At 31.4% G+C, this 21,699-nt stretch overlaps 3 protein-coding genes across 3 annotated transcripts; all 3 read left to right on the top strand.

Moving 5' to 3' along the window:
- Window positions 1–440: 440 nt before the first annotated feature.
- Window positions 441–1,550, top strand: G6M90_00g051120 (uncharacterized protein; the record flags this gene model as incomplete). The annotated part of the gene is made up of 1 exon (XM_014684313.1): window positions 441–1,550. One exon carries the CDS (start codon window positions 441–443, stop codon window positions 1,548–1,550), a length of 1,110 nt encoding a protein of 369 aa, XP_014539799.1.
- Window positions 1,551–2,624: 1,074 nt separating this feature from the next.
- G6M90_00g051110 (uncharacterized protein) lies at window positions 2,625–4,388 on the top strand (the record flags this gene model as incomplete). The annotated part of the gene is made up of 1 exon (XM_014684312.1): window positions 2,625–4,388. The coding sequence occupies one exon, from the start codon at window positions 2,625–2,627 to the stop codon at window positions 4,386–4,388; it is 1,764 nt and encodes a 587-aa protein (XP_014539798.1).
- A 4,635-nt stretch (window positions 4,389–9,023) lies between these two features.
- Window positions 9,024–9,302, top strand: G6M90_00g051100 (uncharacterized protein; the record flags this gene model as incomplete). The annotated part of the gene is made up of 1 exon (XM_066130501.1): window positions 9,024–9,302. One exon carries the CDS (start codon window positions 9,024–9,026, stop codon window positions 9,300–9,302), a length of 279 nt encoding a protein of 92 aa, XP_065986551.1.
- Between the last annotated feature and the right edge of the window lie 12,397 nt (window positions 9,303–21,699).

Raw genomic sequence — 21,699 nt, 5'->3', positions numbered from 1 at the left:
TTTGTAAGAGAGAGCGTAGAAGATTACGTTCAAGAAACTGTAAAAAAGGGTGACTGGTCAGCCGCTCCCGCACGTCAACGCCAGCGCGTACTCGTAATTTTGCCAGCATATTTATAAGTAGAAAAGTAAATTTACGTTGGTGAGTTATACATGTTAAGAAAAAAAAAAGAAAAAAAAAACTAAGCAGTGGCCCACGTGGCTCTGGCGTAAACAAACGGTCGAATCGAAATTTACCGCCCGACAACTGGCAACTTTAAACAGCACAATCTCGACTTTACCTCCAACAACGAATTCTTGTTTGCTACCAAAAAGAATCCAAAACTCTTCCCATGTAAGCAGACCCGTGTCTCTTCGAATTGTGTGCTAACCACTATTTTGTAGCACTTGACAAATTTACAAACAAGCCGACAATCCCCTCCGCGATCTTGATTCTCGACAAAATGGCTAGCTTTCGAGATGTTCGCGAAGATCATGCCAACGAGTCTCACGATCAACTGCGGGACAAAGTCCTCACGTTTTGGCCCAATGGTAAACATGACCTTGGCGCTTCGACATCGGGTATCAACTGCCTGATTGTGCTTCTTAAAAGAATCTACGTCTCCATGAATGAGCCATTATGGAACAAGCATGATGAGTCCGTGAAGCAAATGGAGGACGATAACCCGTTTATGGCTCACGCCTGGCTGCTTCTCGGCCTGTCGCTAAATACAATTGGTGTTGCCTTGGACAATCTTACTGTCCAGGTATGGGGAAAGAAATTGGACAACGTCGCACCTGAAGACCTCCATTTCAAGAACCTTGTGAGCCACGCGCGAATGCAGACCACCCTTTGGTCCATGCCGCAATTCAATCTAATGCTGGATCATCTCTGGTGGCAGCAGGATACTCGTCGGTGGCGCCGGCTCCAGCACAAGGCCACGCCTACTGAGGTGAAGGACTACTTTGCAAAGTGGCATCCTACGCCGACTCCCGACTCTGTTCGACTCGATGCCTTTCCAGGAATGAGCCTGGACGTCGAGGTGAACAAACTGTTTGGAGAGTTCTCCGTCGGAGAATTTACCGTCCTGGTCCGCCCAGACGCACCGTCCTTCTTTTACGCAACGTTTACGGTAAAGGATGTTGGCCAAGAAAAGCTTGATTTCAATGCTTTTCGCCGTTTCACTCTGGAGGTTGGCAAATCTGTCGACGTCGATGGAGTCATGCGCTGGCAGCGAACAGGACGCCCAGGACAAATGCCATACAACCTCATGGCTATTGTCAAGTATAGGGACACTGCTGATGGCAGTGACTTGATTCGGGTCTACGATGATTTCGGCAATAATAGCATTCCAGTTGGAAAGTTGCCCGACTACGCATCGCCTGAATGGAGAATGGCGGATATGAAAAACGGGGACACCTTTTTGGCCTTGTTTGTCTATTCTCGCATGCCGCCAAAGTCCAGACCTCCGTTTCCAGAGGTCTACAAGAATGTCGACAAGACTGAATTTTGCGAGCAAAGTCGCTTTTTCTCTAAATTTTCTGCTGGGCGCCGAGTGAGAAAGCGAGAGTAAGACGCACATATATGGTACCGATGGCACATTCGTGTGCACAAGGCAGCTTCGTGGCCCTTTTTTCTTTTTTTCCATATTCTGTTTGTTATGTAGTTGGCACTCAATCAATGCAGAACTCTTGACTCATCCAAGTCAATTCATTACTAGATTCAGCTCCATTGCCTTTGTCGCTTTCATTGTCATCCACACACAACCCTTCTTCCAGGTGGGAATCCGAGTGCTGCGCCCGTATTGTTAAAGTGAGAAAACACGAGATTCTAAAAGTTGTGCTTACTGGCTGCCAATGCCAAAGAAGCTTGAGGAATTCCTTTACTGCCGCTTTATATTTCGTGGTGGATATTGTGTAAATGAGGGGGGATTTATTAGGATATGGCTTTGCTTTTACATCTTCTCATTTAACTGACCAAGTTTCGCCCTGCTATGCTGCTATTTCATGTGCCATGTAGACCAATTGCTTACTCTGTGATTTCACTTTACTTTTCAGCAGCCCCAGGCCTAGAGATGTTACGACAAGTGTCACCACTGATTCCATAAATACCATGAATTACATATTTTAATAGCTAAAAACCTTCGGTTTCGTGGACCTCGTCCACAATAAGGCAAACGTAATACCACGGAATCTGGATTGCAAACGAGGAACGGTGCCTTTATCTGAGTATCTCTGCAGAGTAGTGCATTTAGATACCGCAAGTGTGTCGTAGTAAATTCAAGTAAACCTTGGATTCCAAAGGCGCTGAGTTGTAAAGCAGTGACACTAATTTGGTGAAAATATTACGTGGTTTGGTTGCGTCGAGATCACAGTAATTCTCTTCTGTTTTTTTACCATTGTGTAGCCCGTTTGCACCTCAAGTGCCGGTTTTGTGCAAATAATAAAATTTGCAGCTGCCATGGTGCACAGACTCAGTCACCTACAGAAGCCAGACCAGACAACTCCAATCTCATTCTTCACACTTGAAATACAATTTCATGAAATTCGAGTCTTCCCTGCGTAACGTGCATCCCTTTTATTTTGATTGTTTTACGAGTCTAATGCAGCCTGCTAACTCGCCAACTTGAACTAGACGAAAAAAAAAAATGTCCGAACCACGACCCTCGAGATCGGCCAAGTCCAAGGCCAAGGCCAAACTCACCAGGAGAACGACTCGTGGGAATATACGAGACGAGAACGACGATGAAGAGCACGAAGAAGTCGAGCTCGACCCTCGAAAGATGCACGTTGGAATGCTAAAGGCGTTTCAGAGGATGGCTGACAAGTACCAGTCCGATGTGCTTGATCCAGCCTCGGCCATCCACAAGGATCAGCTCACGGCCCTGAACAAGCGGATGAAGAAGTCCATTCATCCTGCAATGCCCAAGGTCCATGTTGGTCGAGATGGCTGGTCCAAGCAGGACGAGAACGACGTTCTCGACCAGTGGGAAGCCGAAAAGCACCACTGGATCGACATTAATGACGTGAAGCTATATCACATGCTCTGGAAGATATGCCTACAATACGCCAAGTGCACGCCGTGGGACATTGTGGGCTTCAACACCAAGCTCTCTTTTGAGCTTAGTTGTCGAGGCGACTTGGGAGGCGAAGTTGAAGAGAACCACACCTGGTCCTCCGATTTCAGTGACCACCTCGCCTGGCTCATCCCTCATCCCGCATGGGCCGGGGGGGAAAGCTCTTCGCGACCGTCTTTGCTAGCCACCGCAATTCAGTACGCCGTTATTCTGCGTACAAACGATCAAAGAGTCTGGCGGCTCAACCACCTCGGGGACGAGTTCTTGGTGGCATTCGCCGCCCTATGTCGAGAAAGCTGCCCTTGCTCAATTGCAGGGGTCCACGCAGAGGTGCTCGCACGTAGGAGGGCGGAGGGAATCAAGACGATTCCCATCATCTCCCGCGTGTTTCAGTCGTTGGAAAAGGTGATCCAGACACCAACTGACAGCTTTGTGCCCGCAGATGAAGAGCCGTACTTTGTCACGACTCAAGATTTGACCAATCTCATCCGGGCACTGGATCAGATTGTTGATCCAGACACAAAACTCAGAATGTTCTTGCCCGTAGAGTTTGTGTATGAGAGCGCACAGTCGGCTCACGGCGGCCGCCAGCCCCCGACCAGAGAACAGCTTCACGAGTACCACAAGCTGGCTCTGATTGAGGAAATGAGGCGCAAGGCCAAAGCCACTCGATCGGCACAGAGCAACCTTGGCCCAGATGACGATCACCAAGGCGGCGGCCAGGGCGACGACGACGACGACGACGACGATGTCGATCCGTTTCAAAGCCTCACCCTGCCTCGGCGGCCCACGAGTACCACGAGTACCACGAGACGGCGGCGCTTGTCCCATGTCTCTGCAACGCCAAGCGACGACAGAAGTCGCCCGGCCGCATCGTCGGAAGCTCAGGGCTTGGACAGCGAACCGCGTCTCACGCGCCCACGGCCATCATCCGCAGGGATCACTCAATCCCTCGGCCTTGGATCGAGTCGTGGTTTACATTGGGGTAGTGATGACTCCGGCCAAAGTGGCGGGGGCGCATCAGAGCCAGAATCGCGCGATGATTTTGGCCTTGACGACGGGTTCGATCATGGCGGTGAGTCTGAAATGGGTGGTGGCTCCGGCCATGACGGCGAGGACGCACCCGAGCCAGACCTAGGTGGTGAGTCTGGCCATGATGGCGAGGAAGCACCCGAGACCCTCGACGACGATGCAATGAGTGTCGACAGCACAGAGTCAGAATGTGCGCTGGGGGGATCAGCACGAGAACAGCCAATGGCTCCTCGTACTTACCGCTTTGCTCGATGGGGTCAAACCGGACAAACTCGCACTTCTGGTATGGGTTTGTTTCGCTAGGTCGTCAGCAGACATGCTGCTTTGGCGCTGAATTTGGAGACGTGGACGGGAGCTAATGTGTTGCGGCTTCTGCCAACACCGGAAAAAAAGGGAAAAAATCAGAGGCGGAGGGACCATTTGATTGATGTACAATAGCCAGATGACACAGAAGATGAACACAGTCGGATCAGAGTTCCATTCGCCTTGATAAATTTGCCAACCTCTATGATTCCACCATCTGTCAAGACCAGACTTGGAAGATAGCCAAGCCCCCCCTTTCCTCTCAATCCTAATCTCAAAAACAAGCATAAAAAAGCCCCTTCCCACTTCCAAAAAGAACTGCCAAGTTGTATTGACCTTGCACATAACTGTGTGTGGCCCTGGCACTCATGGCAACGTGTGACACACTCTCAATCCCAATCCTCGAAAAAAAGAATAACAAACAAGCCCCTCGCCACTTCCAAGAAGAATTGCCAGATTTCATTGACGCTTTTTTAAAAAAAAAAAACAACGAGACGGTGAATTTGCTTGTGGTATGTATCTTGTGGGGAAAAACTTTTACAACTCGGACGAATTTCTGGGGGTTTCTTCGTGGTTGTTGGACTCTGGGAAGGAGCGAGCGGGAGCTCCTTCCGTTTTCGTTGGCACATCACGTCTTCCCTTGTTCGCGTCGGCGCCTCTGGAATACGCAGACATCTGGGACAATGGAATCGGAACGATTGCAGGGCGAAACTCGGTCAATTAAACGAAAAGATGTAAAAGCAAACCCCGACCAAATGAGTCCTCCGCATTTCCCCTCGTGTGCACAATATCCACCGCGAAATACAAAGCAGCAGTGAGACCTCGAGCTGGCTTCTCTGCAAGGAATATCTCGGCGGCCTTGCGTTTTGACAATCAAAAAAAAAAGAAAAAAAAAGAAAAAAAAAGAAAAAAAAAGAAAAGAAAAGAAAAGAAAAGAAATACATACCTACATACGACCCACTGTAGGTACTTTTTTTTAGCGAGCAGGCTGCTGGCGGTCAAGTCCAGAAAGTGAATAACAGCAACGGGCAAACGGCAACGAGCAAACGGGAAAATAAAGGGCACCCAAACAATCCGTTTTTGCTCCTTGAACCGACTTGTCGAAGCGGCGAGCTTCACTTTCGCGTTGGCGGCCAGTAAGCCCGACTTTTGGAATCTTGTGCTGTGTTTTCGCACTTGAACAATACAGGCGCAGCACCCCAATTTACACCTGTATGAAGGGTCCCGAGGGCATTCAAAATTGCATGGAAACTTTAGATGAAAGGGTTTTCAAGTATTCCATCTGCCACTACCTGGAATATGTTGCCAGCCTCTATCATCCCATCATCTGCCAAAGCCGGGCTTAGAAGCCATCCAAGTCCCCCAAATCCCCCCCTTCTCGAAATTCCAATCCTCAAAAGAACAACAAAAAGGCCCTCTCCCACTTCCAAGACGAATTGCCAAACTGTATTGACCTAATTCACTGTCAGTCAGTTAACCGAGCGGAACTTGGAAGCTGTTGCGCTTACCTTGGACAAGTCTTTACACAGCTTGTCACTGCCCACCAGGCGACATTCGAGAATAACAAATAGTCCATTCGTCAGTCGGATCCGCTTGGGTTTGCAAAAAGCGAAAAAATTGACCCAGTTCACCCCCTTCTTGGGCCGGATGCTCTTGTTTATACGCTTCGAATGCCTCTCTCACCGCAACGTCATGTGGGTTGGATTCGTCAAAATGCACAACCGACTTCCCCTGGGAGTCGAAGGAAACTTGTATGCCGATCTGCACCAAGTCGAGGCCATTTTGAGGCTGCTGATGAGTGGCCTGGGACATATTGATTGTGGTGATATTGATTGTGTTGGGTGTTGGTGTTGGTGATGGCAGTGGTGTGCTGTGTCGAAAAAAAATTGTCCTTTTTTTCTCCCCAGGGGCCAGGTTATATACTTGATCAAATACAGGTCACGGGACAGAGCCATTAGATAACCACCAAGTCTGCCAGCTGTCGGGCAAGGAAGCGAGCAAACGGCAACAAGCAAACAACGGGTAATTACCGCGGTGAAAAACGGAAAAATTCGTCACGAGCATCAGTCACCGGCATCACCGGCATTGGTCACTGGCAACAAGCAAACGGCAATAGGCGAATAGCAACAAGTAGCTGGCCGTGAATCACCAGCATTAGTCACATCATTCACCAGCACTGGCAGTGAATCACCAGTATCAGTCACCAGAATCAATCACATCATTCACCAGCATCAGTGACTAGCAACAATCAAACGGCAACAGGCGAACGGCAACAAGCAAACAGCAACAGGCGAACAGCGACAAGTAACTAGCAGCAAATCACAAGCATTAGTCACTAGGTCTATCCAAACTCGCTGTCCAATGGGCAGAAGATCCCTCGAGCAAAGCAGAGTCCTGGTTGCAAGGCATCAAAGAGGGTCATCAGGATGAGCAGGTGACTGCGTGGAAAGGGGCTCTAGAAGCGCATAAGCAGCACGGGAAGGATCTCCAAAGGCAGTTGAACGCCTAGAGCAATCATCAAGCCGCAAGGCCCGCGAGCTATTCCTTGCAGAAAGGGAAAAGTTTGCACAGGAGCATCCGGCCCAAGCAGAGCCAGGGGCCGAAAACGGTTCATTGCCGACATCTCACGAGAGCCGCGACAGTTACTGGCAACAAGTAAACGGCAACGGGCAGCCAGCATTAGTCACTAGTAGGGCAAACAACAAGAAAACGGCAGTGAGAACAGGTACTAGGTAAACGGCTTGAACGGCAATAACCAAATAATGTTGGGCAACCGGCAAGAGATCTGGAAGCGAATGAGCAGCCGGTACTGAACAAACCGCAAGTATAAAGCGCCTCAACAATTCCCAGATACGTTCCAAGACACGAGCCCAGACACGAGCCCAACAACATTCCATCTCTTCGAAAACATCACTGGAAATAGCCAGGATGGATGAAATGCCCAAGGTAGTGTTGCAACATTGTCATTCGGATCTACACAGACAACTGACATGCCATGTAGCTCGCCCTCGGCCGACTAACCTGACGCCATACGATCAGGTCCAGCATCAGCACCACCACCGCCGCCGCCGCCGCCGCCATGTCCCAACCAAATGAGCAGCAGCCGCAAGATGGGAACAGGACTGTTGACGTCGTCATCCTCGTGGCTGCCATCTGAGCCACGAGAGCGCAAACATGGCACAGCTTCACGAGTATCACAAGCTGACCATCGTTGAGGAAATGAGGCCCAAGGCCAAAGCCGACTTTGTGTACGAGAACACAAACTATACGCCCAGGGTACTGTTGTAATGTTGTCATTTGGATATCCAGACAAACTGACATGCCATGTAGCTTACCATTACCGACGAGCAAGCTGACACCATACGATCGAGCCCACCACCACGAATACCTACGTTATTTTCGATGAAATCGAACGCCGAACCGAAAATACATTACATTACAACTCCCATTCGAGATACACACTGTCCGCCGTGTTGGCAAGCTTTTCCTTTCCTACCCACGAGCGATGAAGCCTGCGATTCTCAACTACGGCCAGACAACCGAACGAATATTCCAGCTCCACCACACAGAGCACCAGCGAGGAACACTGCCCTGCCATGACGACTGGACAGGCCGATACTGTGTTTACGGAGACAGGCAAACCACAATGGCTGTACAAGTACCAGACTGCAATTCTGGGACAGTACAATTGATCGGGTCATATCTGATCTAGCCATTCTCAACGTGGTTGGGGCCGAAAACATGGAGCCAGAAGAAGTGCGCCAATACTCTGCAACCCGACAACCTCGACGCCATAACCGTACCATGGCATCTTGAATGACGGCAAGGCTCCAGCCGCGCCCGAGCCAGAAACCCCAATAGAGATGGCTCAGAAAAGCGTCATGGGCCTAGATTCCCGAACCAAGAGCTTGAGCCTACATACGACTGATATGGATGGCGACGGTGGGTTGACTTTGCTATTTGTCCCGGGGAACGCAATCATAACAACACACAAGACGTAACAAACGACGGAGCAGGAATATAGCAACTCAGAAACATACAATGCCGTCACTCATTTATTGAACAACGACGACTGCAAACAAATGCTTTTGGGCCGCTCATGGCCCTCGTAAAGCACAGAAATAATACTGAGCTTGAACGCTGCCGAAGCGGAACCCAGAACGCTCGAACCACACTCAGCAGAAGCCTCGCTCTTAGGAGCCCATCGAGAATACAAGCCGAGCTGGCAGATCTCAATATTATTCGGAAACTGCGAGAAGATTTCAAAGAGCAACGGGCGGCCCTGCGAGACTTTCGCTCAAAGGACGACATTGACTCTGTTGTTGTGACAAGGGCCTAGCTTGGAGCAATTACTCAATTCATCTAATAACAGTCTTTGGTATCAAAGGTCCTTGGTTTCCCTTAAGGCCTTGAGGGACCGAAGCCGTCTATTTATACAAGAAGTCGGTGAGAGCCTTCTGCCCTAATCCCGTGACCGTAGCCCTTATGTAACCGTGTGACAGTTGTATCGCGCCTCTTTGCAACTCTCTCAAACAGAGTCAACGCGCTGGCAAACTGGCAGGCAACGACGTCCCCAGACGGCTTGGCCACTGAAATCCGACAAACCATGGCCCGGCCATCGCCCCCAAAGCCATCATGCCCAATATTTGCAACTACGCTTCCCTTTTGCAACAGCTACGAAACTCGCGAAGCTATAAGTCGTGGGAGCAAGCTAGCATTACCATAGTGGCGCAAATCGACCAATATTACTCCGTATTATTCGCCTTGAGCATTCTCGAGTTGGTCAAGTGGGCAGCAAACCCGACATCTAATGCCCGTCTTCGTGTCTTGACACTGTCTGCCTTTGAAGAATCAGATGATTTAAGGTTCCAGAAGTCCGAGAGGTCCGAGGGTCATGATACTTGCTTTTTCTAGAGTTTTCGAGTTGGGGCTATGAGGAGGGACATCACAGGGGTACTCGGGGGATTCAGCATGGTACAAGTATAGGGATACTGCGGATAGAAGTGGCTTGATTCGGGTTTACAATGAGTTGGGCAACATGAACATTCCCAAAAAAAGATGCGCGAGTACGCGGCACCTAGCTGAAAGATGGCAGACTTGGAGAATAGGGACAACCTTTTTTGGGCCCTGTTTGTCTACTCTCGCATGGTCAAAGTCTAACCTTTTATGACCAGAGTTCCTTCATGTATATGTAGTGGTAACTCGTCCCTCTCTTCCTGGAAAACCAAGGACCTTTGACACCCCCATTCCAAGTCTATAATCGTGCCCTTGTCACAAAATAATGATACAAGCATGACAAAAGTATTGTGCAAGCGCCTTCGGTAGCGAAAGAATTGGCTTGATACAGAGAGACTTGTTCATACCGTGTTTACCATCAACCCATTGTCCATGTTGCAGTGTTTGTCGCCATTATTCTTCTGTACTCCCTCTCTCGACATTCCAATAAACCCGAGAGCCAAAGCCGTTGTCGACATGACCGGCCAAGAACTTTTGTAGATCACTGGCAAATCCTCGGCGGTGGGCACAAATTGATGATTATCGCACGGCCAACACCTGGACAGAGGCATTAGACAACAGAGGCGCTGCAGCGAAAGTGTTTCTACGGACCATGTAAAGCAATACAACACACGGCAACGGCGTCAAGACACAAACGGGAAATAAAGATGTTGATGCGAGCAACAAGTGTATTCACTTGATCCCTATAGTACCCCAAAACCGAGACCCTAAAGACAGCACCAAAATGAAAAAGGAAATAGTAGTAAAGCGAAATGCCGTCTCTGCGGAACAACTAGGAGCGCAGCACATGTAAAAAAAGACAACCCATGACCATGGAGACCATGAGGCTTCATCTTCCAACTACCCTTGGAGCACCCCGTGGTAATCGACTTGGTCGTCTTGGAGAGCAGAGCTTTGAGTGGCAGCGTTGACCCCGGACATTCCAACGTCTTCGACATATACAGACTGCTGAGTCGGAGCATACAGTGCATCTCTAGCAGAGCTCGGGATGTTTGCGTTGTTGTGTCAAACAGTTAGTGGGCAGCATCTGCCAGTTGTTGGTGGCGTAGTCAAAGGTCAGCCAAGGAGGTGTGTCGCCCGACATCAGGCGTATAGTAAATGCCACCGTCCAAGGCAAGACACTTGAAAGGATACTTCCAGAAACAACTCGTGCCGGTATGTAGCCAAAGGTAGGCGATGCGCACGAGGTTCAATTACCTAGTAGAACTTTCGCTGCAGGCTTTTAGGTTACTTGTTGTTACAATTACCTGACTCGTGGTCAGATATATTGCAAATTGGACAGCTATAAACGAAGCCATCGCGGAAAGGATACAAACAGTCTGCAACCTTGTGACCAGGCTTACAGCAGTTCACATATAATTCTTTTGCGGTCATGTCTCGACGACTTTGAACTTTGGCGGATAAGAGTAAAGTTGGAGGTGCAGTCGGAGCTGGGTTTAGACCTGGATTTCGAGCTGAAAATATAAATTAAGTATTATTATATTAATTTATTTTTATGATATAATAGTAAATTTAATAGCCTTTTCTACTTACTTAGATTATATAATACTTAATATATACTTAAATAAATGTATTATATAAATTTATACTTTTAATAGCTAGTAAAAAAATAATTAGTTTATATTATAATAAAACTTATATAAAAAAGCGGTTTTCTTGCTTTTATATATTATATATTATATATTATATACTATAAAATTATAATTAAAACTTTACTTAACTTAATTATATTATAATTTAAATTTATACTTTTAATATCTAGTAAAAAAATATTACTAGGTAATATTATAATAAAACTTAAATATAAAAGTAATATTCCTGCTTTAATATATTATATTTTATATATTATATACTATAAAATTATAAGTAAAACTTTACTTTACTTAATTATATTATAATTTAAATTTATACTTTTAATATCTAGTAAAAAAATATAACTAGGTAATATTATAATAGAACTTAAATAAAAAAGTAGTGTTTTTATATTTATATATTATATATTACGTAATATATACTATGAAATTATAATTATTACTTTACTTTACTTAATTATACTATAATTTAAATTTATACTTTTAATATATATATAAAAATAAAAAAATAAAATATTTAAATATTAATTATATAAATATAATTATATATTAGTTTTACCTCTCCGGAAAAGGTAAAACCGCTAATACAAATTTATTTGGCAGCTTTAGCCTTGTAGGCCTTTTTGGCTTTTTTGGCCTTTTTGGCCTTGGCTTTGCTAGCCTGATTAGTGTTACGACCTAGCCGCAAGCTACAATATAGGTCACAGAATAAGCCGGCTATATAAGCCACCTTATAGTGGTAACTACTAACAATAAAACCCTAGTAGAATTAAATATATAAGTAATTAAAGTATTTAAGGTTTAATTATTTTAATAAGTATAAAAATTAAAAGAATTAAGTTTTAATTTACTTAATGTTACGACCCAGCCGCAGGCTGCAGTGTAGGTCGTAGAATAGGCCGCCTATATAAGCCACCCTATAAAGGAATAAGGCTTATATTAAAGAAATAATTAAAGTATATAAGGTAATTATAAGAGTTATTTTATAATTAAAATAATTACTAAGTAAGTTAATATAATTACCTTATAATTAAGATAATTTATAGTTAAAAGTTACTCTTAAGAAAAAGTAACTACTTTATATATAAAAACCTTAATTTTACTTTATAAATAAACTTTAACTTTTTAGCTTTTAATAATAATTATTATATTAACTTAAGCTTTACTTATAACTCTTTAACTTTAATTACTTAGTTATAATTTATAACTTATTACTAATATAATACCTAATTACTTAAATTAACTACCCTAATAGCTTTATTAATATAAATTATAATTAGTTTATTCCTTAAAAACCTTAGCTATTATATATTAAAAGCTTTTATTTAAACTATTACTATATTACTTTAAGTAATACTTAATAATTATTAATATAATATTATATAAAACTATTATTATATTTAAATTAAATAAAACCTAAGAAAAATTAATTATTATTTTTATTTATAATATACTTATTAAGATTATATACTTTTAAAAATAAGTTTAATAAATAAAAAAAAAATAATAAAAATAAGCTATAATTATAATTATAATTAAAAAGAACTTAAAAGAAATTCTTAAACCTAAAATATTAAGATTATATAATAAATTCCTAGGTATACTTTAAGGATTCTTTACTTAACTTAAGGCTTATTATTAATAATTCTTAATTAAAATAAAAGAATCCTTTATTAAGGTATTATATATAAGAGAATATATAATAAAAGTAATACTTATATAATTTAAACTTATTATAAGGGATTACCTTAATAAAAAAAAGATAATTATAAAGAAGAAATTAATATTATTTTTAAAAGTTATAATAAGTTTAAAAAAGCTATTAAAAAAGCTTTTAAAATAATTAATAAAGTTAGAGCTATTAAGTATTATATTAATAAGCTTAAGTAAAAGGGATTAATATTTAATTATATTACTTATTTTTAATAACTTATATCTTAGCTTAATTAAAAGAATAAACCTTTTATATTAGCTTTTTATAAAGGACTTAAAAAAGAAGTTAAAAATAAACTTTATAAAAAAAATAAACTAAATAACTTATTAAATTATATTATTATAATAATATAAATTAATAATAAATAATATTAATAATATATATAAAAGAAATAAGGTAAAGGAACTTAAAGCCTTACTAAAGAAAAAAGTTATTAAGCTAATTAATATAAAAAGTATAATAAACTTATTACTTATAATTATACTTTTAACCCTAAATAAATAAAGCTTAATATTACTAAGAAAAATAATAAAAAGAAAAAAAAATACTATAATTATAAAAAACTAAGATATTTTATTAATAAATATAAGAAACCTAAGAAAAAATAAAAGCTAATACTAAAAAAAGATAAAAAATAACTTAATTCTATTAATTAATAAAAAATCAAAGTTATTAAATTAAAGGTAAAATATAAGAACCTTAACTAAACCTTTTATTATAATAATAATTATTATATTTATATAAGTAATAAATAAGAAAAAGGATAGTTTTTAAAAAAACTAAGAAAATTAAAAAAAAAAGTTATAAACTTTATAAGAAATAAGCTATAAGTAGCTAAATAACTAGTATAAAAAAACCTAAATAAATAATTATTAAAGAAGAAAATACTTATAATAATAAGATAAAAGGAACTTTATAAACTAAAATTATTAAAATATTTAAATAAAAACTTATATTAAAAAATTCTTAATTAGATATAATAATAAGTAAAAGTAAAAAAAGTTTAAAGGGAATAATAATATAAGAAGAAATAAAATATATAAATCCTTATTACTTTTAATAAACTAAAAAATAAAATAAAGGAAATAAGTATTAATAATAATAATATAATCTTAAATACTCTAGAAGTATTTAAAGATAAATAAAGTAAAAAAAAAAACGCTTATAAGGCTAATAACTATATAAGAATAAGCTATATAATAATATTTCCTTATATTAATAATAAAATATTTTATAATTCTTATTTTAATAATAAATACTATTATAATAATAAAAAACTAAATATTATAGTTTTTAAAAGAAGAAAAAGAAAATAATTTTAAACTTTTACTAAAATATATAAAATATATATATTTAATATAAGTATTATATATATTTATAATATATTAAGTATATTTTTAAACTAAGATATAATTAGATATATTTTTAATTAAGATAAAAGAATATTTAATTAAAGTATTATACTTTAGATAAGAACTCTTAAAATAAAAAGTAAAAATAATTAATAATAATTAAATAATAATCTTAAAACCTAATTTAAATACACCTATTAAATACTAAGCTTATATAAATCTTATAAATATATATAAATTAAATATATATTAATTATATATATATATAAAAAATAAGTAATAATATTAATATATATATAAAAAAAAAATCTTAATATATAAAAAAAAGTTATTACTTAAGTTACCTTAATATAAAATAAAAGACTATATAATATACTTATTATTAAATTATTTAAAATATATAATAAATAAGGCTAAAAAATAATATAAGTAATAATATAAAATATTAATAATATATAAATAAATATAATAAGTATTAGATATACTTAAATAAAAAGACCTTAAAGGAACTATAAAATTAATATATTATAATAAATAATAATTAAATAAGTAATATAATAAATAAAAGTTTAACCTTAAATATAATAAAAAATATATAATAAATTATAATAACTTAAAATATAAAAAGCATAAAAAAATAAAAAACTAAATTTATAATTACTTATATTAAATATTTAATAATAGGTTTTACTTTAAGTACTTATAAAATAAAATTAAACCTATAAAATAATACTAAGAAATAAAATAATAAATCGTAAAGGAATCTATTCTAAAAAACTTAAAAAATAAGACATATTATTTATAAAAGGGCTATAAGCTAATATAAAGAGAAAAACGCTAATAACCCTTAATATAACTAAAAGTAAATAAAGTAATAAGATAATATTAAATACTAAAGTTATAAGATATTATGTTTATATACTTATAAATAATAATATAATAAGTAATTATATTTTACTTAAAGTTATAAATTATTATTAATTACTATAAAAATATAAAAAGATATTATATAAGTTAATTAATATTAAAAAAAAACTTTTTACTTATAATAATAGAATTATTAATTAAGAGATTAATTATCTTAAAGTATAAATTTAAGGTTATTTAAAAGTAATTTAACTTAATATTATAAATATATTAAAATATAACCTAGTATTAAAGTACTTATAGTTATAAGAGAGTAACCTATTAATTAATTAAAGAATAAGCTAATTAAAGTAAAATAAGACTTTAAGCTAATAAAATTAATAAAATTTAAAAAAAAGAATAAAATTTTATTATAACTTAGCTTATAAATAAAGTTCTAAAAAAAGAAAACCTTTAAGTAAGTTATTTAAGAACTAATAATAATAAATAAGTAATAAAAAAGTAATTAAAATAATTAGATCTATTATAATAACCTTAATAATACTATAAACTAAAATATAAATAATAATAAGTAATAAGAAGATAAAAGCTAAAATCTAAAAGGTTATTATTACCTTAAAAAAAAACCTTATAAATATAAATAAGAAACTTATAAAAAAAAAAAGAATAAAAATAATAAAAATAATAAAAGCTTAATAATAAAAAAAAAAAAACTTAAGAATATTCCTAAGAAATATTAAAAATATAAAAAATTATTTATAAAAGAATTAAAAACCAGACTATTAGAATATAATTAATAAAATTATTAAATTAACTTAATAAATAAAAAATTAATAATATTTTATAAGATTTATAACTTAAATATAAAAGAACTTAAAATATTATAAGAATATATTAATAAAATACTAATAAAAGATTATATTAAAGTATTTATATTAAAAGCTAAATACCTAATTATATTTATTCTAAAAAAAAATAAAAAACTATGGTTAATAGTAAATTATTAGTAATTAAATATAATTATTATAAAGGATTAAATATTATTATTACTTATATTAGAACTATAGGACTAATTATATAAAATAAATTAGTTTATTACTTTAGACCTAAAAGAAGTATATAATTTAATTTAAATAAAGAAAAGCTATAAATAAAAGATAGCTTTTAAAATAAAGTTTAAATTATTTAAATACTTAATAATATTATTTAAGCTTATTAATATATTAGTAATATTCTAATAAATAATTAATAATATACTATAAAAATATTTAAATAATTTTATAATAATATATTTAAATAATATATTAATCTTCTTAAAAACCCTAAAAAACCATAAAAGATATATATATAAGGTATTATAAGTACTATAAAACATAAAGTTACTAATAGAACTAATAAAAAGTAAATTTTATACCTAAAAAGTAGACTTTTTAGAATATATAATATAATTAAATAAAATATAAATAAAAAAGATAAAAATTAAGGTAATAAAAGACTAACTAATACTAAAAAATATTAAGAATATATAAAGCTTTAAAGGCTTTATAAATTATTATAAGAGATTTATTAAGAGCTATAGTAAAACCATAATACCCTTAAATAAACTTACTAAGAAGGATAAGTTAAATAAACTTACTAAGAAGGATAAGTAGTAGAATTAAAATAATAAAGCGTAATATACTTTTAATAAGATTAAAGAACTTATTATATTTAAACTTATTTTAAGAACCTTTAACCTAAAAAAAAAAATAAAACTAAAAACTAATTTTTTAAACTTTACTTTAAGAGTATAAGTTAAATAAAAAGATAATAATAAGAAATTATACCTTATTATATTTTATTTAAAAAAACTTTATAAAGTAGAACTTAATTACCTTATTTATAATAAAGAATTCTTAGTAATTATTAATACTTTTAAGGAATTTAAATATTATCTTATAAGAAGTAAATATAAAGTTAAAGTATATATTAATTATAAAAATATCTCTTATTTTATAATAATATAATAATTAAATAAATAATAAATTTAATAGGCTAAATATCTTTTAGAATTTATTATAAAATTATTTATTAAAAAGGATTTAAAAATAAATAAGTAAATACTTTAAGTTAAAAAAGTAATTATAATATAAGAGTACTTATAATAATAGGATAACTCTTTAAGATTAATAAAAATAGTAATTTTTAATAAAAATAACTAAATATTATATTAAAAATATAAAAAAAAAACCTAATATATAATAAAATATACTAATAAGTAATAAATAATATATAATATATTAAGGATATATTAATAAGATATATATACTACCTAAAAAAAGTATTAATATATAAAGAGAAAATCTAAATACTACTAGAATTATAAGAAGAATATATTAAAAAAATACATAAATATTTAGTTTATAAATATTAAAAAATCTATAAAATATTAAATAAGATATAATAATAATATAATTTCTTAGGAATTAAGAAAATAATTAAAAAGGTTATTAATAAATATATATAATATAAAAAAAGTAAGGCTTTATAATATAAGCTATATAAAGAACTATAATTATTACTAGTACTAATATAATTATAAGAATTAATAGCTTTTAATTATATTATAAAGCTATTAATATTAAAAGAACTAATAACTAATATAAAATATAATAATATATTTATAATTATAAATAAACTTATAAAGTATAAATATTTTTTATTATATAAAGAAGTAAGTAATATAAAAAAACTTATATATATATTCTTATAAATAATAATAAGTAATTATAGGCTATTAAAGGAAATTATATTAGATAAAAAAAGTATATTTACCTCTAAGTTTTAGTAAGTACTTATAATATAACTTAAAATAAATTATAAGTTATGTATTATATATTACTTATAAATAAATAAATAAATAAAAAAATTAAACTAAATACTTAAATAATATCTATAATATTATATTAATTATTAGTAGGATAATTAGGTAAAATAGTTACTTATAATATAATTAGCTTATAATAGCTTAATATTAGAATTAATAAAGTAAATATTAGCTTATATTAATTATAGATTTAATCCTAAAGTATTTTAAATATAATATAAAAAACTATAAGTAAAATAAGTAATATTATAAGTAAATAAACTAAATAAATTATATAAAAAAATATAATATAAATTAGAATTTATATAAAATAAAATAATATTATATTATAATTATAAAAGATTAAAAAAATTAATCTTTAAGGAGAGAAATATAGTTTACTTACTTTAATAAAATATTAAAATAATATAATTAAGTAATAAATTAAACTATAAAAAATTAAGATTATTTATTATTAAAAAATAAATATTAATAAATAATTATAAACTTTTATTATTAAAAACTATAAGAAATTATTTTATAATATATATTTTACTTCTTAAGAAAGTATTAAATAATATATTAATAAAAAAAAATATTAAAGTTTTAAATAATAAAAAATATAAAGTAAAATAAATTCTAAATATAAGAATAAAAAATAAAATATATTAATACCTTATTAAGTAAAAAAACTATAAATATAAAAAAAACATATAAGAACTTATAAAGCACTTAAAGAAGTACTAGTACTTATTAAGGCAGTTTTATTAAAAGTATTACTAAGATTAATAAATCTTAGGTTTATAAGTAAGAAAGGAGATAATATAATATTTAAATATATATTATTTTAGACCCTTTTAAAATTAATATCTAATAAACTAAAAGAAAAAGAATAGTTTTTAATTATATAATACTTTTTATACTTAGCCTTTTCCTTTTTTATATATTTTAACTCTTTTATATTATTAATACCTTATAAAACTACTTATATTATTTTCTTAAACTATATTTTTTTTTATTTTTTAAGATAAAAAACTTTCTTTTTTATAGCTTTTAATTTAAACTTAAGCTTAGTATATTAATTAATTATTTTTTAAAGCTAAGTAAAAGTAATACCTAAGATATTATATTATAAGTATTTTAAGTAAATATACTTAAAATATTATAAGGAATTAATAAGTAATACTTTATAAAAAAAAATACCTTAAAAAAAATAAGTAAAGTAAAATAATATATTAATTAAATAAAAGAGAATAATTAAAAAAAGATTATTAAAATAAAGTAATAACTTACTTTTTAATTTACTTTTAAAAATATAATTAAATATAATATTAAGAGAATATTATAAAAAATAAAAAAAGATAAGAAAACTTATAATTAATATAAGTAAAAAAAAAAAGCTACTTATAATATAAGACTTAAGCCTTAAGGATAAAACTATAAGAAAGGGGATATTATGTTATAATCTAGCTATAAGCTATAATATAGGTTATAAAATAGGCCGCTTATATAAGCTACCTTATAAAAGAATAAGGCTTATATTAAAGAAATAATTAAAGTATATAAGGTGATTATAAGAGTTATTTTATAATTAGAATAATTATTAAGTAAGTTAATATAATTACCTTATAATTAAGATAACTTATAGTTAGAAGTTACTTTTAAGAAAAAATAACTATCTTATATATAAGAACCTTAATTTTACTTTATAAATAGACTTTAACTTCTTAGCTTTTAATAATAATTATTATATTAACCTAAGCTTTACTTATAACTCTTTAACTTTAATTACTTAGTTATAATTTATAACCTATTACTAATATAACACCTAATTACTTAGATTAATTGCCCTAGTAGCTTTACTAATATAAACTATAACTAGTTTATCCCTTAGGAACCTTAGCCGTTACACTTAATTAACCTTATATAATAAATTATATAATTATTATAATTTTTTTTTATAAATAAATTTTAGTTTTTTAGCTTTTAATATAAATTATTATATTAAATAAGCTTTACTTATAACTTTTTAATTTTAATTATTTAATTATAATTTATAACTTATTATTAATATAATACTTAATTACTTAGATTAATTATTTTAATTATTTTATTAATATAAACTATAATTAGTTTATCTCTTAAAAATCTTAGTTATTATATATTAAAAGCTCTTATTTAAATAATTATTATATTATTTTAAGTAATATTTAATAATTATTAAAATAATACTTATAATATTTATTTTATTTAAGATAATTATATTATTAGTATTTTAAAAGCTTTAAAGCTTTAAACCTTAAAATATTATAAATAAACTTATATAATTATACTAATAAATTAAGTAATTTAGCCTTAAATATTAAATACTTATATTAAAATAAAAAAATTTAAAAGAAATTATTAAGCCTAGAATATTAGAACTTTATAATAATAATCTTGTAACGGCTAAGGTTCCCAAGGAATAAACTAGTTATAGTTTATATTAGCAGAGCTACTAGGGCAGTTAATCTAAGCAGTTAAGTGTTATATTAGTAATAAGTTATAAACTATAACTAAGTAATTAAAGTTAAAGAGTTATAAGTAAAGCTTATTTAATATAATAATTAGTATTAAAAGCTAAGAAGCTAAAGTTTATTTATAAAGTAAAATTAAGGTTCTTATATATAAGGTAATTACTTTTTCTTAAAAGTAATTTCTGATTATAAGTTATTTTAATTATAAGGTAATTATATTAATTTATATAATAATTATTTTAATTATAAAATAACTCTTATAATTACCTTATATACTCTGACTATTTCTTTAATATAGGCCTTATCCCTCCGCAGGATAGCTTATATAAGCAGCTTATCTTATAACTTATATTATAGCTTATAGCTAGATTATAATATAATATCCCCTTTTTTATAGTTTTATCTTTAAGGCTTAAGTTTTATATTATAAGTAGCTTTTTTCCCTTACTTATATTAATTATAAGTTTTCTTATTTTTTTTTATTTTTTATAATATTTTTTTAATATTATATCTAACTATATTTTTAAAAGTAAATTAAAAAATAAGTTATTACTTTATTTTAATAATTTTCTTTTAATTATTCTCTTTTATTTAATTAATATATTATCTTACTTTATTTATTCCTTTTAAGATATTTCTTTTTATAAGGTATTACTTATTAATTTCTTATAATATTTTAAGTATATTTACTTAAAATACTTATAATATAATATTTTAAATATTACCTTTACTTAGCTTTAAAAAATAACTAATTAATATACTAAGCTTAAGTCTAAGTTAAAAGCTATAAAAAAGAAAGTTTTTTACCTTAAAAAATAAAAAAAAATATAATTTAAAAAAATAATATAAGTAATCTTATAAAGTATTAATAATATAAAGAAGTTAGAATATATAAAAAGGAAAAAGGCTAAGTATAAAGAGTATTATATAGCTAAAAACTATCCTTCTTTTTTTGGTTTATTAGACGCTGATTTTAAAAGGGTCTAAAATAATATATATTTAGATATTATATTATTTTTTTTCTTACTTATAAACCTAGGGTTTACTAATCCTGGTAGTACTTCTGGTGGAATTACCTTAATAGGTGTTAGTACTTTTTTAGGTACTTTATAAGTTTTTATATATTTTTTTTATATTTATAGTTTTTTTACTTAATAAGGTATTAGTATTATTTATTTTTTATTTTTATATCTAAGATTTATTTTACTTTATACTCTTTATTATTTAAGACTTTAATATTTTCTTTTACTAATATATTATCTAGTACTTTTTTAAGAAGTGAAATATATACTATAAGATAATTTTTTATAATCTTTAATAATAAAAGTTTATAGTTATTTATTAATATTTGTTTTTTAATAGTAAATAATTCTAATTTTTTATAATTTAACTTATTACTTAGTTATGTT

Source organism: Metarhizium brunneum, chromosome 2 (assembly GCF_013426205.1).
Source record: "Metarhizium brunneum chromosome 2, complete sequence".
NCBI lineage: Eukaryota > Fungi > Ascomycota > Sordariomycetes > Hypocreales > Clavicipitaceae > Metarhizium > Metarhizium brunneum.
Note: the sequence above shows the minus strand (reverse complement) of the source record. Positions and strands in the feature narration are given on the sequence as shown.